The 17,436-nt window shown below is 43.7% G+C and overlaps 1 protein-coding gene across 1 annotated transcript in view; it reads right to left on the reverse strand.

Moving 5' to 3' along the window:
• Window positions 1–17,436, reverse strand: part of CCDC187 (coiled-coil domain containing 187) — a 52,825-nt gene that overhangs the window by 16,274 nt on the left and 19,115 nt on the right. The window contains exons 11-19 of the mRNA XM_063353429.1: window positions 16,508–17,184; window positions 15,581–15,680; window positions 10,591–10,781; window positions 3,470–3,576; window positions 2,952–3,056; window positions 1,929–2,032; window positions 1,124–1,257; window positions 441–586; window positions 129–316 (exon numbers count right to left, since the gene is read on the reverse strand). Of these exons, the coding sequence (XP_063209499.1) occupies window positions 129–316; window positions 441–586; window positions 1,124–1,257; window positions 1,929–2,032; window positions 2,952–3,056; window positions 3,470–3,576; window positions 10,591–10,781; window positions 15,581–15,680; window positions 16,508–17,184 (1,752 nt within the window). The remainder of the gene's footprint in view (window positions 1–128; window positions 317–440; window positions 587–1,123; window positions 1,258–1,928; window positions 2,033–2,951; window positions 3,057–3,469; window positions 3,577–10,590; window positions 10,782–15,580; window positions 15,681–16,507; window positions 17,185–17,436) is intronic.

Genomic DNA, 17,436 nt, shown 5'->3' on the forward strand with positions numbered 1-17,436 from the left:
TCTTTTCCCCCTGAGTGGAGACAGTTTTTCTTCCTTTCAGCAGGCAGCTGCACTTCCACCTCCTGCTGAGGGACCCATCCCAGCCAGGGCACGCCTGTGGTTTCCTGCCCACAACATGTCCCCCTCACCGTTTCTGGTGGCCCAGCCAGGCCAGCTCGGCCCTGGCTTTCTCCCGGAGAGCTTTTTTGCGGAGCTTGAAGAGGGCAGCCTGGTGTCGAGCTCGCAGCTCTTCTCCCCTCAGACACTGCTCCACCATGGCCAAGCTGAAGCAGCAGAAGGTGCTGGAGTCTCCATAGTGCCGGCCAACTTCACTCCACTGGGGACAGAGCAGAGGATCATGTTTATTGAAGTGCCATGTGGGTGACAAGTTTGACATTGGCACTAAAAGCCAAAAAAAAAACCCCACAAAAACCAGACACAGGTAGAAGAGCTGGTGTTACCTGGCTGTCAGAGCTGGCCCCCTCGCTGCTGTCTCCAGAGTCGTCCCCTGCACGGGTCTCCCCGTGGGGCAGATTCATCAGAGGTGACAACAGATTCAAGGTCTGATGGTCATGCAGTGGCTCCCCGTGCTCCACTGGCAGAGACCCTAAGGAGAAGATTTTAAGTCACTGTAAGTAAAATATTTCTCTGTAATAAAAGGGAAAAAAGACCCCCCAAAAAGTGGTTGCCATCATAGATGAGTTAGCATCCATTCCTGAATTCAAGGCGCCTTTGCAAAGGCTTGGTGGCCAGGCCCTCAGCAGGAGCCTAAGGAAAGTCACCCCACAGCCACCCACTTACAGGAGCAAGTTATAAACACTAACCCCCCCTTTTGAGTGAAATCATGGTAAACAGGTAGGGCCTATATACAGGTAAAAAGAAAGGGCCTATAAATAGGCTAAATAACTCTCAACTGCCAGGATTATTTTCTGTAGAAGGGTCAGGAGTACAAGGGGAGATTGTTATGGTTTAAATATGCATAATGAATCTGAGTATTTAAGTCAAAATTTTCAAAATCAATTAGAAAATTAGTGAAATTTGTGAATATGCGTTCCAGCCCCTGGATGCTGCACTGTTTCTCACGTCATGCTAGAAAGTGTTGTTGTTTGCCCAATACCACCAAATCCTTTAACTTAGTGTTCACCTTCTTGAAGCCCTGAGCAATACGAATCCCTTCCTCCCCAAGGTTTTCTTTCTCCCACCGTTTTGGAATCCACTGGACTGTGATCTCTTTCTGTCTGCAATGCAGATTGCTTCAGTGAATGTGTTTCTTCATTACTGACAGTAAGAAAGAAAGGAAATATGTTCTTATTGCAGTCAGAGGTACTATTTCAATTCCCAGCTTTCATAGTGAAGTCCTCTGTGGAGGCTGAGTCTTTTTCAAATTAGCATGATGCTCATTTTTATGCAATATTGAAAGTTTTATCTGTGCAGAGACGCATTTCTGGTAATTGTATCCATAAGATTCTAGAAGCAATCCTCAAGTCCTTAATATATGCCACTTTAAAGGAACATAAAAATGTTCTCATACAATTTTCCCATTCATAGTAAGGTATACGATGGCAAAACAAAATGAGGAAAATTATGTTTTCCCCCACAGGTTTCAAAGGGGCTTCTACCTTTAAAAAAAAAAAAGAAAGGAAAAAAAAAGCATGAACATTCAAAGGTGTTAAAGGTGTTTATACTGTGGTTTGTGCATAAATCAGAGTAGAAAGCCTGTACTGCAAAGATGGATACTTCACAGCAGATATCTGAATGAGTAAAATGGTGAGGCCATAGTCTTAAAGATATCACGACAGCCATATTAGCTCTTCTTAAGTGACTTGAAATGAACATCAGTTTTAGAAACCATGCACAGCACAAATGCTCTAGAGCTGCGAGTCATTCGTACAGTCAAACCACAGGCTAAAACACTGGCTAAACGCCTCATTGTATACTGCCTTCTGTACCTGCCAGCTGCATTGTCGCCTTCTGATTGGGATCCTCTCCACATTTGCTCTGCATGGTCCAACTTTGGCACAAAATAACAACTGCCTTTGGAGCGACTGCACTCCTGCAAACACAGAAATCGTCCATAGACCTGAATGATCTATTTGAAAGGCAGAATTTTAAGCCTTCTTCCCTCATCCTCTTGGGAAAGCCCTTCATTGTAGATAATGCTTTTCATATGCCAATAACTCCTGAAGAGTTGGATTAACTAATGAGCTGGATACTACTCACAGTGAAATAACTGTGTGGGCATATGGATGTAAGATCGTGTAACAGCTCACGAACTGTTGCTTATTTAGAGCTGTTTTCATGGGAGTCAGGGTACCATATTCATCCCAAGGGCTTAAAAAACCCAACAAAACCATACAGAGATGACTTCTGTCTGAGTTGTTCAAACATACTGAGAGACATTAATTGAGCTAAAGTATCCTCCAAAGCAAATATTCTCAACAACATAACGAGAGCTTGGAATTGCACATGGGGTCTGAGCTTGTGTTTATGAATGTGGGGCTAAATTCATATTCTAACAAATAGACACCGAGCTCCTTCAGTTCCTAGCTGAATTCAGAATCTGAGGCGCAAATAAACAGCATGCTAACTTTTTGGTTTTGGAAAGATACTTTTTGGTCAAGATTAGCATCTGACTAGGCTCTCATGTCTGAGCAAGTATCACAGTAATTATCTGTTGAGGACTTAAAAACCCTTCTCTTGATTTTACAGCAAAACCAGCCATAGATACCAAAAGCTGCAGTACCTAAGTGATTTCAGATCAACAGTCCAAATGACCACCTAAGGGATTCCACTAACTGAGACACCTGGGCACTTCCAAAAGGTTACCCAGATCTACAGGTTTTTTTGTCAGTTAAAAAATCCCTTTTGATTAAGAGACTCTAAGTGAGAAAAAAAAACCAACCCAGTAGGGATCGGAGGAACATTTTACTGAATCCAGAAGTAACAGCACAGGACCTGAAATGATAACTTACCTCTGAATTGTGTTGAAGCAGGTTGCTCAAACACCTCTGGCTTTCTTGAAGCTCTAGTTTTGCTTTCTCCCTCAGCACCGTAAGCCTCTGCTGGAGCTGATGGACCTGCATTAGGAAGTGACATGCTGTAAGTGATATTTTTAACCAAGTCACCTGACTTCTCAGAGCTGGGGGGCAAAGGGCAGCAAACTCCAAGAGGAGGCAGAACAGGTATTATGCAGCCAACTCGCCTCACATCCTGCTGTGACTGCTTTGGAAAGCAGTACAAATACTCGCCTTAGCTGCAGCACAGCGACACATTCTTGCCTGCCAGTGCTAGAACAGCATCTCCAAATAGCAAATTAAGTCTGGCACCTCTCCTTTACACCTACATGGGGTTTATAAACCTAATGCAGAGTCAGCTGATGCCAACTGATTATAGCCTAAACACACCTGATTCCAGGATAGCTAGCACCTTTTTTCCTGGGATAGTAGAACTGGAATTGTTCTTTGCTTGTTTCATAAGTTGCTTACTGTACCTTCAGTTTGTGAGCCAGTAGTAGGGAGGTTTGCCTCAAATTGTCTAGATGGCTCTTGTGTTTCTCTTCCAGTTCTGTGCAGCTAGAGTCTCCTTCACCTGCAGAAGCTTAGGAAATAGATGGTAACAGTCACCATTTGTTAATTAAAAATATTTTAACATCCGTGCTCCATTTAATAGGTGCCAGCTGAAGAAAGTATCAGAGTTTCCCAGAGGGAGGCAGTGGAAGCAGATTTCCTTCAGATTCCAGTTGGATGCTGCCTTGAAAATGTGTTTCTACACTGTCAAAGTCCATGGGGATTTAAGTGTTTTGACACCAGAGCTGGCTTGCTGGGTCACTGTTGAGGTCAGTACACCTTGTAAATTATCTAACAGCATCATGATATTTTCAATGTGGTACCGGGGCATCTGCTTCTCAGCTCTGCTGTGTTTCAGGTCTGGTTGTACCTCTCAAAACATGCCTGAGCCCTAATACATAGATTTAAACAGGGGATTGCCAAAAGGGGAAGGGGGGATGTGTACATTGTTCCTAACTGCATCTTCCTTTTGAATCCTCTCTGGGCCTGTTTTTGGAAGCCTCCCAAATCTGATATCTGCCTTTATTCCTGGAATAACTTCGCTGCATACATTTACTTCTTCTACCATATCCGAAGAAGGAAAATGTTACTACTTACATCTTGTCAATAAATCTGTTAGCATAAAGTCACACATGTACTGGGGAGAGAGGAAGAGGTAGGACTCAAAAGGTCCTATTCCAGGAAAGAGAAGGACTGGGGAGCAATTCCCATTCTAAGTCCAAAGCCTGGGTTATGGCCACTCTTGTCCCCACTGCTCCTTCGCTGCACCAAGAGGATCAGACCCATTAGTTACAAAGCAAGAAAAGCCTCCCCACTTGGTCACTTCTCTGGGAACTCTAGCAGCATCGCGCATGCCCCCTCCATCTTGTAGCTTCTCCCTGTGTGGGGGTGCAGGCTTGATTTCTCTCTTTTGTCATGGGGGAGACAAGCCCATAAAAAAAAGCTTTCGCTTTTAAGTAGGGAAAACAATTCTTGTTCCAGGTGTACCTGTTTCACTGCTACTTCCTTATTGTAACTCTCCTGTCTGTCTTTTACAGTAGAGGTGATGTAATGTTTACCAGTGATATGTTCTTGGCTGCTTTGAGCTTCTCAGATGAATTGCTAAGCTTATGCAAACAGGTTGCGTGTTTACTCTATGCTGTGGCACTGTCACAGCAACCAGAGTCATAAATGAATTGAAGTGTGGGTCATAAATAGAAATAGGTTTGACTTGGAAACTTGAGATAAAATCTGTATCCCTGTCCAGATTGTCTGAATCCAAATTACCCCATGCCTCAGGAGAAGCCCACAGCACACAAGGTTTGTTTTTGCTTTAAATACTGAGGGAACTTTAACGTGGAAGGAACAGAGATGTGGGCTTCTTGGCATGCCAGGATGCTTTTTGTGTTTATGTGGTTGTGAGTGAAATAAAATGTCAATGCTTCAAGCCTGATGCAGATTTTTCTGTTAGAATGCTGCTGTGTTTTTATAAACAGCTTGATTGAAAATTGCACTTACCTCTTACAGTACTAATATAGGAGGCTTTTCTTAACCCTCTCCTTTTCAGAATCAAGAGATTGATTGATCAAGAGAAAATCTTATCTTTTATTTCAGTAATGCATATCTCCTGGCTCTGGAGGGTTGTTTCAAAAGGCAAAACCATACTGAATTACCTAGAAATTACATGCCCAATAAAGAGTTCATCCTTTTATAAAGATTTTTAGTTTTACCCCAATCTTTCTAATTTTGAGGACTGATTCAGACTCTGTAAAACTTACCGTTACCAGAGATGATTTTGTGAAATGGTATATTTAGGAAAATGCTGTGGATGAAAGAGGTGTTGTTTCTACAGGGAAGTTTTATTACTGGTTTTAAGGAATGTAATAGAAAAAAGACAAGTGAGTAGCTCTTCAACGGGTATACAGACAGCTCATCACTTTCAAATGTCAGATGAGGATGCCTCCTTACATACTAACAAATAAGGTCATTTTATTAAAAAAAAATTACAATCAAAATTTATTGATGCTATGTTGTCTGAGTAGCTTTTAATACTAATACCAGGGCCATTCTGAAGCATGGGATTCTATTAGGATACAGTTGAAAACTGGGAAGTATTTTAACTTTGTGCCTCAAACTGAATGATGTTATTGTTGTTCTACTCAAAGCCTGACCAATGGTACCAATCTCAAAGTGAATAAAAAGTTTGTTCTGATCTGTTTTCACTCCTTTTGAACATAATTTTCCTAAATGTGCCTATTTCCAGATACATTTCTTGTGTTGCAAAATCCTGCTTTAAAGAAAATACCATCTGGCTAAACTTCATGTCCTCTTATGTTATGATGAATGGCATTCTACTGCATACCCAGATAGCTTCAATGTACATACACTCAGTCTTTTTAAAAAAGTGCTATTTATTAAATCACTTTCCGCTGCACTTGCAGAATCTCAGTAAAGCCCTGTAGAATCTCTGTGACATATAATTAAAAAAGCTGGGCTAAAAGTCTCATTTTTCTAATCACTTGAAGCTAGGCAGAAGCACTTACTGCTGCTTTAGTCGAGGACAGCTTTTTCTCTTTCTGCCCATGTCAGCAATCAGTCCAAACCAGTTATTACAAAAATTTGTACTTGCAAGTTTAGATGTAAGCACAACTTTGACTACGTTATTGCCAGGAGGTGTATGAAGATGGGGTGTAAAAAGTCTTGAATGGCTGCTGTGGAATGGAGCAACAGATCCAGAAGGAATTGACCCAATCCTTCCTCTCTCCAAAATTACTGTGCTAGCTCAATTGCTTTATTATTTTAAGATGCCCTTCAGGTAAGGGAAGGGACAGGTGAAATACCACTCAGGCTTTTCAGTACTTTGTTAGCATGCAAGAACTGAGCTGTGGTGGTGACAGGTAAATGGAGATGCAGAAAAGAGGTTTGCTAACTCCTGATCACAACTGAGATATGCAGTACAGGCGATGAGGATGGCTGTTTAGCCCTTTTTCAGCAAGAAGAGCGATCCCTAAGCAAGAGACTCTGAACTTGAAGGCTACACTTGTTTAAACAGGAAAATCAATGGGCTCATCCGCATTCTTGAGTACCTTGGAGAATCTGTATTTCTGCGCCTGCTGAATCAGTTTCTTCTCTCCTCTATAAATACGACTGATATCCCACTTGTCATTGAAGAGTAGCTGCTTGCTAGACAAGGGGATTAATGTGTCCTGCGCTGCTCCTGTCCTCTGCATATTTTGTGTTTATATCTAAATCCTCTAGTACGGAGGGTTGGCCAGAGTTCAGCTTCCAGCCAGATGTTGCAGCACATGGCAATACCTCACCCTGCTGCTGACCCTTCCACGTGCGGAATGTCACATGCAGAGCAGCAGAGCAAGAGAGAGCTGGGCCTGAATCTGGGCCTAAGCAGAACCCTGACTGTCCATGGAATGTTCCTTCTACCGCTCATCCGTTATACTCAATTCCCTCCACCCACTACCCTTGCAGTATGGATACCAAAGCCCCAGCCTGTAACGGCAAAGCAACACTGCACTCCACAGAGCAAGAAATGTACACAGGTGTGCACATGCTTTGCAGTGGTATTTTACAAGTAACAGCACCCCGTGGGGCAGTAGCAGAGAGAGGAACAAAGTCCTGACTTCTTGTGCTATAGGCTATAGGATGATTTATCAGCCAGCTAATGAGCAGTGCAAATATAGCATCTGTGGGTATGGAAAGAAACTAGTTCAGAGGGAGAAAACTGCTATCAAAGGAAGTGAGAGCAATTCTCAAGAGCGATTCTCGTATTGCCTGTCACAGAGTCAAGAGGCATGCTATGCTTCAACGCTGCCGTCACTGCAGACTCCTTCAGAGATGTTTGAAGGCTGATGATGGAGCTCACTGAAGCTGCACCAGGCAGAAGCTTTGTAAAATACAAAAGACAGTGTAGGATTTTGAAGCAAAACACGAAGAGCTGTCTTATCTCAGAACCATCAATCAGAGGGCAATTAGCTGAAAACATGCTGTTACACTTCTTCACTGATTCCACTAATTTAATCATTTCTCCCTCTGCTACAAGCAAGAAAGCAGCTCCCTCTAGTGACATGAGAAAATATGTCAGTCAGCAGTTAAGGAAAGATGTTACATATGAATATCTTTTCTTTGTAATACAGGTTAAGATTCTGCATTTTAAGAATAATGGAGAGCATTTAATTTGCTTTCTAAATGCCAACTACTTTAAACCAGTAGCTGTTCTTAAGCTTCAACATTTAGAAAATACATTTTTAGCAATTAATTTCAACTTAAATCTTGTTATTTCTCAAATTCTAAAAGGAAACAAGAGCTTTCTGGCTTATTTAGTCCAATCTGGCTCATAGTCCAATCGCAAGGCTGTAGGAAGGGGCACAGGCAAAATGTTTTTTTTTAAAATCTCCTACTTTTCTTAGAATCATAGAATCATAGAATTGTTGAGGTTGGAAGGGACCTTTAAGATCATCGAGTCCAACCTTTAGCCTACCCTGACAAGAGCCACTTCTAAACCATGTCCCTAAGTGCCCCATCTACCCTTTTTTTAAACACCTCCAGGGATGGTGAATCCACCACCTCCCTGGGCAGCCTATTCCAATGTTTAATAACCCTTTCAGTGAAAAAGTGTTTCCTAATACCTAATCTAAATCTCCCCTGACATAACTTGAACCCGTTTCCCCTCGTCCTATCACTTGTCCCCAGGGAGAAGAGGTCAGCCCCCATCTCTCTACAACCTCCTTTCAGGTAGTTGTAGAGGGTGAGAAGGTCTCCCCTCAGCCTCCTCTTCTCCAGGCTAAACAACCCCAGCTCCCTCAGTCGTTCTTCATAAGGTTTGTCCTCCAGGCCCCTCACCAGCTTTGTAGCCCTTCTCTGGACACGCTCCAACACCTCAATGTCCCTCTTGTAGCGAGGGGCCCAAAACTGAACGCAGTACTCGAGGTGGGGCCTCACCAGTGCCGAGTACAGGGGGATGATCACTTCCCTTATTTAATAATGATACAGAAACTTGGGTACTGTAAGCTGTATTCAGAGGGCGTGCTGCAGTATCAAGGAAAGTACAGCTCATCTTCTCAGCTCCCTGTGGAAAAGACCTGGTGGTCTGGCAGGAACGATGGAAGGACTTTATGTAGTGGTGCCTCTGAGAGAAGCAGAATGTGCAAAGCAGGTCCTCATCAGCTCGCTTGGTTATACCAAGCTTTGTGCCTAACATGATTAGGGATCCATATAAGAGCTATGTGAAATACTTCCCAGTGACCCCTGTGGAGACAATTTCTGTTCATCACAGCATGTGCTTATAGCATTTGCAATTCCAGATTTTGTACTCTCTGTGTCTAAAAAGAAAATTCAACAGTTTGGGACAGGTTCACTGTTTTACTTCAGGCAGTAGTTACAAATATTTTATGAATATCTGCCTCTTATACTGTGTTTTATTATGTTTGAAGATGAAATTTCTCATTTTGCCAAGTGTGTTTACTACAGAAATTTTTTCATGTCTTTGGCATAATAATTAGCAGTTAGGGGATGCACTTATCTTTTAAAGGTAAATACTTATATTTCGCAGCAGTTGTGTAATTACACATCATTATGCTGCGTGTGCATGGTGACTTCTGTGTTCTGTGAAAGAGAACAGAATCAACTGCTGGTGCGATGCATCATAGCAGACAATACAGCCTTGCGTCTGAATACCCTTTTCCTGATAAGAGTGGTGAGCAGATCCACTTGTGACCCATATTTCAAAACCACATTGTCTCCAGAGTGACAGTTCTGTGCCTCATCTGCAGCAACATGGCCCGTAGTGGAACTGCTGGCTCACACTCAAACCTGGCGCTTGAGCTCACTCAAACGCTGTCAGCTCCTGCAAATGCACAGAGAAGGTAAAGGTTTCTCCTGGCATAGATACCAGGCAGCAGTTCCTATTGTTCATGTGGCGAATAGTGGATGGCAGGGTCTTTTTGCCAGATACCTTCCAGAATTGGGGCCCTTAGTTATTAATATTAAATAAATACAATGTCTTTCACTTATGGTAAACACTTCAGACAACAGACTTACTGTCCAATCATGTAAGATGCCCTCCTAGTCTCTGGGGGATGGGGAGAAGCATAGTAAACAAAGTTGGCTTCTCCACCACCTCAAAATCCAATGTTACATATAAAATTTTGTGGGGAAAACAATGAAGAATCCTTAATAAGAGCAAAGGCTTTTTGTAAGTACCCTCTTTGAGGAAAGGTTATCTGATCTTGTTCTTTTGTCTCGGAAAAGCCCTTAAAACAATGCACCATCTGCTACTGTTTGGAGGAAGCAAGCAGAGATCTCTTCAGACAGGGCGGCCTGTATGCTACTGTTTGCCTTTTAACCCTTTCGACCACAAACTTTCCCTTGTTTCTATGCAAACATTTGTTCTGAGCAGAAGCGGTTATGCCCGGCACCCCACCCTTGCCTTGGCCAGCCCCGCGGGATCCTCCAGCAGATCTCTCCATTCAGCCTGCATCCTTTGTTAACCCCCTGTAAATGTTCTGTGCCTTGATGTGTCTTGCTGTACGAGTAGGATAATATCCCACACTTATCTGATGTAGTAATTATGAAGAATTAATTGCAAAGCTCCTTGAGACCTTCAGATGAAAGGTGCTGAAAATGGCTCTGGCCCGAATGGGGTTTGTTCTGTCGGGGGCTGTCTGTAGCTGTCACTGTGTCACTCAGCACAGGGGCAACCTGTGAGGTGACACTCTGGTGAATTCACGCCTGTGAGACAGCCAAGCACAGCACTGCATGGAAAAGGCAAAGTGTTTCTATTGCATTTTTTAGTGGGGTGTATCTGTTAAATTGGATATGAAGGTTGAGGGGACATTTTTCATATATTCATTCTCCACCATTGAAATCTGGAACACGAACCAGCTATTTGAAATTCCCCCTCACCCTAAAAGTTTTTTTCAGTCCCAATCAGAACCACTAGCAAAGATTCTCTTGCAATGAAGGACTATTCGTTCTTTTGCAATAGCATGAGAAGTACCTTGGGAGGGCACTGAGTAACCACCGTGCTCTGATGTTTTGGGAAATGCCACCTTACCAAAGTCCTGCTCAAAGCTGTGGTGAGTCTCAGCTCCAGGGCTCAGAGTGGCAGAGGGCTGTGACCTGAAGCTGTCCGGTGTCCTCAGGATCTCTCTGGGAGACCAGTTGGCAATTTCCTCTTGGTTCTGAACTTTGAAAATGGTCTCACACTGGTAGTGATTCTTCTGAGCTGTGAGTTCTCTCTGCGGACTGTGTCAAGGTAACAACAACAATTACTCAGAGTTTTTGAGATTGTGCAAGAGTATAAACAATCTTTGGAACAAAAAAATACTTATTTCATTTTAACAAAGCTATCATTTATTCAATTTTGTTAAATGGAAACAAAAGACTCACTGAAAAGTCATACCTGCCAATGTACAAAATCCCCTTTCTTGTACCTCGATGTTGTCAGGAAAGATAAAACACTCGTCTTTACCTACTCTAAATACTTCTCTGAGAGAGCTGCATATTTTTCAACCTGGTAGAAAATAGAAACAACAACCTTGCCATTTGAAGCTTAATTTATGAGGGTTGCATTGTACAATCTGTGCCATTGTTAGGACTTGGTTGCACAATCTAGCTCTGATCCCTGGCAAAGTTTTCTGAAATCTTTTCAGAAACACAAAGTACCGGTCTCTGTTCCAGCGTTTCTGGGACATGGCTATGGCCCAACTAGATTTGTTATATATACTTTAATATTTCAAAACAATGTCAGCACCAGGTCCCACAGTCCTGATGAAGATCTCAGATAACTGGTTTTACTTTGTTTTGATCTGTAACTATCTGAGCTTAACTAAAAAGATTAGGAAGGAAGGTGTGAAAATGGGCATTTACTGATCAAGCCTCAGCTGAAACACAGGCAGGGACACTGAGACACATTGAAACGGTGACAGATGTTTTCTTTTTTATACAGAAAAATGAACATGGAAATTTTTTTTATCAGCAATCAGCTTAGGGAAATCTCATTTCATTTTTCTCATTAATAAGCTTTTCTTTGTTTTTCATGACCCAGAAACTGCTAAAACGATTAGTACAGCTTCCACTAACGCGTCTTGGATGTAGTCTTCAGAAAGCTGGAGCAAAGGTGGATGAGAGAGAAAGAGAATAGGTAACAGGGTCTTCTTAAAAAGCAGTTCTAATATTTGTTGGGCAAATGCATGGAGTATTGTCTCTGCATTTGTGTTGTGTTAGTATTTTAGTCAATGCCACTGTTTCCTTTGGCTCTTGAGAAATGCCTACTTCTGTTTGAAAAGACTGATGCCACGGTCCAAATCCAACCCTGCCTGTTTCCAGGAAAGGCCACTGCCAACACCAGTGGAGGTCAATGCAGATTCTACAGAAAATACTGGGGTTAACAGGGGTGCCCAGCAACCACTCTCCACCAGACACAACCAGCTCTGCAGTGGGCATAAACCATCACAATTCCCAGATGAGGTTCTTCGGATTTGCAGTGGCTAAAGAGAAGGCACTACTAGGTCCACAGCAGGAGCTGTGATCTAACAACTCTGAACGTCAGACCTCTGCCTGGCGGCTGCTTGCACTGCCTAAGCCTGTGAGACTGCCCCATGCACTTTCAAAACTGAATTTACGCAAAAGTATTATGATCTTTTTGACTCTCAGGAATGTAATAGAAAGCCACTTACATAGATAATTGAATCAAAAATAAGGATGAAATTGCATACACATTTTCTGGCAGTTTGGAGAATTCCCATCAGCGAATCATTTGCATTAGCAACAAATCTCCCTCAGCTGCCCCTGTGGACTGCAGAGCAGCCGTGCATGAAATGGGAACATTTCTTATGGAAAGAGGCACCTGCAGAGTTTCTTGCATGAACATGAGTTACTGTTTTTGCAGCTATAATTAAACATGTAAACACAGAACTGTGCTGTCGAAACTGGCTGTGGATAAGATCATGTTCAAGAGCACTAATTTTGTAATGCTGGATGTTTTGTATTTGTGAATGAGGCTGGCAAACAGTCAGTTTTTAACAGGTGGCTTTGTTTAGATGAACTCTTGAAGACAATATCTATTGTAGGCAACCGTGGACTCATAACTCATTACCGCTGGTAGCAACAGTGGAAGTCGGAGCATAGACCCAATTCAGCTGCTTTTACTATCGTATTTTCTAACCTTGCTCTAGCTACATTGGTGATGAGCTCTACGGGCACGGATTTACCAAGGGCTAAAACATAGCACTATCGCCGCCTGTTACCAGAGTGCTGTAAAGCTTTGTATGCTCACCAAGAGACAGGCTGCCTTCACTCCCCACTAACACTCCCCCATAGGCAGTTCATGCACTCACAGTGCAAATGTGTCTGGAGCAGGAGAAATTATGACCCTGGGAAGTGTTTTCCTCAATCACCTCCTTAACACACTGGTGCTCCTTTACCATGGGCTTTCTGCCCGATCAGATCGTAGCTGTGTACCCTCAGCAGGCACGTGAACCGGTTGATACTGGAAACTTCAGGAATAGCTAGATCAAGGGACCCTCAAGTTGTCCTTACTGGTGTGTGCTGCCCACTGCTGTGTGCGGAAGGACTCTCAGCAACTTGTGCTTCCCGTGAGTGAGCGCGCAGGCTTCAGGACTAGGTGCAAAATTCAAATCTAGATCATATGCAAGTAAAAGCTGAGGACAATTCAAAGACAGGCTTTTACTCTGAACCTTTGTATTATCTACTTTACCAGTAGCTAAGAAAGGGTTAGACATGGGATGGTCTTTCCTTTATATTGTCCCCTTACTGTCACTACTGCTGCATCAGAGGGAGCCCTCAGCCCACAAGGAGATGAGTCTGGAGCTGTTCACAACATAGCAACGCTTTCCACTTCTAATCTCTAAATACAGCCGTATTTTATCTGCAATTAGCTCTCCTCATCTTTTGAAACAGCACTTGCAACAGGGTTGTGATTTATTTTATTGGTGGGTTTTTTTCTGTGATGCTCTGAGGACTTTGTTTGACTCCACTGCTGAAACACACAGGAGCTTTGCTTTCTCAGTAATTGCATTGTTCAGGAGATCGGTGCAGTCTGTCTTATTTCTACTTTGTCTGATGCTTGTCCATTACAGCTGAGGAGCTATTCCCTTCGGGGCCCACAGGGGTTCTGCACCTACATTGCATTACTGTGAATTAGAGTTGCATATAACCATGCACGCATCACGACAAGAGTAATGGACAACGCTGTTTTCTTCAGCCTGGTGGGCTGCGCTCTCTAAGGTGCAGTGCATGTGCAGCTCTGACTCTCTTCACTGCACACTCTGAGTGCCAAGTGCTCATGTTTTATACATTTGCCATCTTCTGTGACAGAACAGCTCCAGAATACTTGCAACTGATCTTTCGGAGAAGAAATCAGCCCAACCTTTGTGAATGTGGTAGTTGCGCACAAAGAACAGGGGTTTAACTCTCAGTAATTCCGGTAATTACTGTTCATAACTTTGGTAAGCTGAGCTTTCTGGACTTATCTCTCCAATTTTCATTTTCATCTTGTTTACTTTGCACTGTAAAGCTGTAAACAATCTTCTTAAAAATGAATGCTGTGCCTTATATCCTGCCTTCAGTTAACAAAACTGCTCTTCTTCTCGCTAGAGCTCTCTGCAGGCTCACTGCAGCAGGTTGGCACAGCCAGCTTGGTCCCTGGCACCAGCGAACTGCCCATGAAGCAGCACCACGCCATCCCACTGGGCAGGGACCGCAGCACCGACACCTCGTCCTTCGCTCTGAACGGGAAGCTGGGGACATGGTGGCCAGTTTGCTGCACATATGTCCTTTCTTGGTAATGCCTGTCCAGGTCATATTTAATCTTCTAGGGCTCAGGGGATTTGCTCTCTCAGGGAAGACCTCTCTGCAGAGATGTGTGTCCCCTGTGGGGACTCTGGCTTTGTCCTTCTCTGTGGCTGGACAGGGGCGGGGTCTGGTCTGCAGTTAGTGATTGTGTCTGAACTAACAGGTGCCTTCATGGTCCTCCCTGTCACCGGAGATGACCCACCTGGGGCAGTTACATGAATATGTCTTTGCTCTCTAAGACACGGGCTAAACGCAGAGAGTTCTCTGTTGTTGGCTGTTATCTACATTAAACATTTAATTAACGTAGGCTGACTGAAAACAACCTACATTAATATAATCCTTTTTTCTCAGCTTCCTCCTTCAAAACCTATTTTGAATAATCATTACCATGCTCCGACATGTGTCCTGCTCAAGGAAACTTGATGTTTGTGAGTAGGTGTTGTTCCACATACACACAACCAGTAGAGCTGCAGTAATCAGAATTTTTCACCCGCTTTTGGAGCAAAGTGAGTGAAAACAATTATTAAAAACGAATTTATAGTATTCAGTTCATTAAATCACTCTTTAATCCCCTGCAAAAAAAGAGATCAGTGGAGATTCAACTAGGCACTCGTAAAGATAATCAATTCATTCTTCTGCCAATGCCATATGTTAAAATACCGAGGGGTTTATTCTACCGGGGCGGGGAGGGAGGCAGAGCCCCGGGTCCCTTCCCGAACACGCGTTGCTGGCCCGCGGGGCTCCGCGGGCGCGGAGCGGCGCGGGCTCGTGGCGCCACCTGGCGGACAGTCCCGGCGCCGCCGCCGCCACTGCCCCCCGCCCGACCCGCCTGCTCCCGAGGCCTGTCCCTGGTCCGCAGCGCGGGGGACAGACAGAGCTCCCCCGGACAGGCGGGACAGGGCTTGGCTACGCGGAAAGAACCTCCCCCCCCTCCACTCCCAGTCTCCTCACGCCGCTGGCGGGTTGCATCTAGGGCAAAACTCCTGCAGGGGAGATCCATCTCGCCCAGAAAAAACCCCAGCTGAACCTTTCCTATTGATCTTCCCGCTCTCTACAAATAGGTGGTTCCCTCTTTCAGTATATCTTGTGTCAAAATCTGCCTACTTGGCAATTCGCTGCTTAAGGAGTAAAGAGCAGTCTGGCTCCATGCTGAATTGGTGCTATTTATTTTAACTACGTGTGTGTGTGTGGTGCATTTAGCAGAGAATAATATATCCAAATTTGTTTACCTTCTAGTGAGGAATCTGTGAGATGGAGAGGCTGGGCTGGTTATTGGCTTTTCATGCAATAGGCTTATGTCCACCTCGGAGCCCTTATTCACAGGAAAACCTTTTAAAAAGACAAATGAAGGCATTTAATAAATATGCTCTTTGTAGAAATGAAACGGCCCAAGCTTTGGCATCTATTCTCTGCCTGTTTATGTGTGAGCACTTAACTTCCATATAGTTCTTTTTATCCACAGATTTCTAAGTATGTGGGGTTAGGCTTATAATTCCTTTCTCACTTCTGGGAAAGCCTAGGCACCAGAAGGTGAAGTGATGTGTCCAAAATCAATGGCAAAGCCACAGATAAAATGAAGAGATGTAGTTTCACAGGTGCAATGAGAGGAGAAGAAAGTAATTAGATCATTATCTAAGTTAGATCATTACTTCTTAATGTGATAGCCTCTACTTCAGTCCTCTCTCTCCTCTCGCAGGGGGACTGACAGACTTTTCAGTGCTAATCAAACAGATATATAAGAGAAGTCAGTCACTACTAAGATTCTGGCAAACTCCTGATCTGAGATTTGCTGAAATTTCATGGTTCTGCCCTACTAATCTGAAGATACTGAACAGCACGTGGTGCGGCCCTTGTACTTGCTGCTGTCAGAGGGTCCCTAGGCTGCCTTTGCTGCTTGCTGAGGGCACCCGTGACTCTTGTTGGCATTAAACTTGTGAGCTGTGCAGAGAACAAGCCTGCAAACACTCAAGGCTTCAGCGGCTACTCCCTCTGAGCAGTACGGATACAGCCTAGAGGACCTACTGCTCAGGGATTTTCCAAGACATAACACTTCCAATAGCCAAGGGGAGATCAGGCTTAAACACTGCTTTGTAGCTTTGAAAGACTTGGGCTATGGCATCTGAGCCTCACTGCTGCATCGTGTCAATGTGATCTACCTTGCAATGTGTTGCTCAGCTCTTCCCCAGTGTTGAGATGCCTCCGTCCTGCATTATGAGTCCATGGTAGTTCTTTGCTCATTGCTCTCCCACCAGGCAAAGGAACGGGTATTTCCTTCTCTCTCTCCGGGGCTGTTGCTCCTTTGGTGCTACCCACAAGGCTAATCCTGCCCCATCTATGAAATTCTCTATCTGATGACACACGTAACACATCAGGGTCTGGGGTGTCCAGAAGCATTTGTATAGTCATTGTCCTGTCTTGCTCATCCTTGGATGTCTCAGGCTTTGGGACAGAGGATAATTCATTGTAAAGGTCCAAAGTTGTCTCTGTTGATGTTTTGTCAGCAGAGTCTTTAATCCAGCTTGCTGCATTCAGTCTTTTAGTTGCCATCTCAATCTTTTCTGCAAGTTCCTTGGATAGACTATGTATGGCTTTCACTCGGTCCTGTTTACTTCTGTATGGAGAAAGACCAGAAGTCAGGTCCTTGGAGTAAGATTTTGCATGTTCCTGAGGAAGGGAAAAGCTCAGAGGAGGCGTACGCAGAGCTGGGGGAGAGCAGTCCCTCAGGTCTTCACATTTCAGAGGACTGAGAAACCAGCATTCAGATTCCCGTGGTGCTGGAGAAGGTAATGCTGCTCTTTTTTGAGGGGATTGAGCCATGTATAGAAGTTGATTCCTGTTTAAACAAAAAGGAGAAATGTCACTTTATGAAGACAAAGTAACAGTAGCTTTCTGCACAGACCAGTATCCTCAGCTAAAGCGCTTCACAAAAGAAAAAGAAACAGATTTCCCCGTCTATAGATACATTTGTCAAATGATAGATTCAGGATGGAGCATGAACTGCTGACAGATGCGGAGAAGAATCAGCCTGGGGCTGGCAAGGAATTATTATTATTTAAAAATACAAAGCCTAAAAGTAGGCTGAAAA

Source organism: Chroicocephalus ridibundus, chromosome 15, assembly GCF_963924245.1.
Source record: "Chroicocephalus ridibundus chromosome 15, bChrRid1.1, whole genome shotgun sequence".
Taxonomy (NCBI): domain Eukaryota; kingdom Metazoa; phylum Chordata; class Aves; order Charadriiformes; family Laridae; genus Chroicocephalus; species Chroicocephalus ridibundus.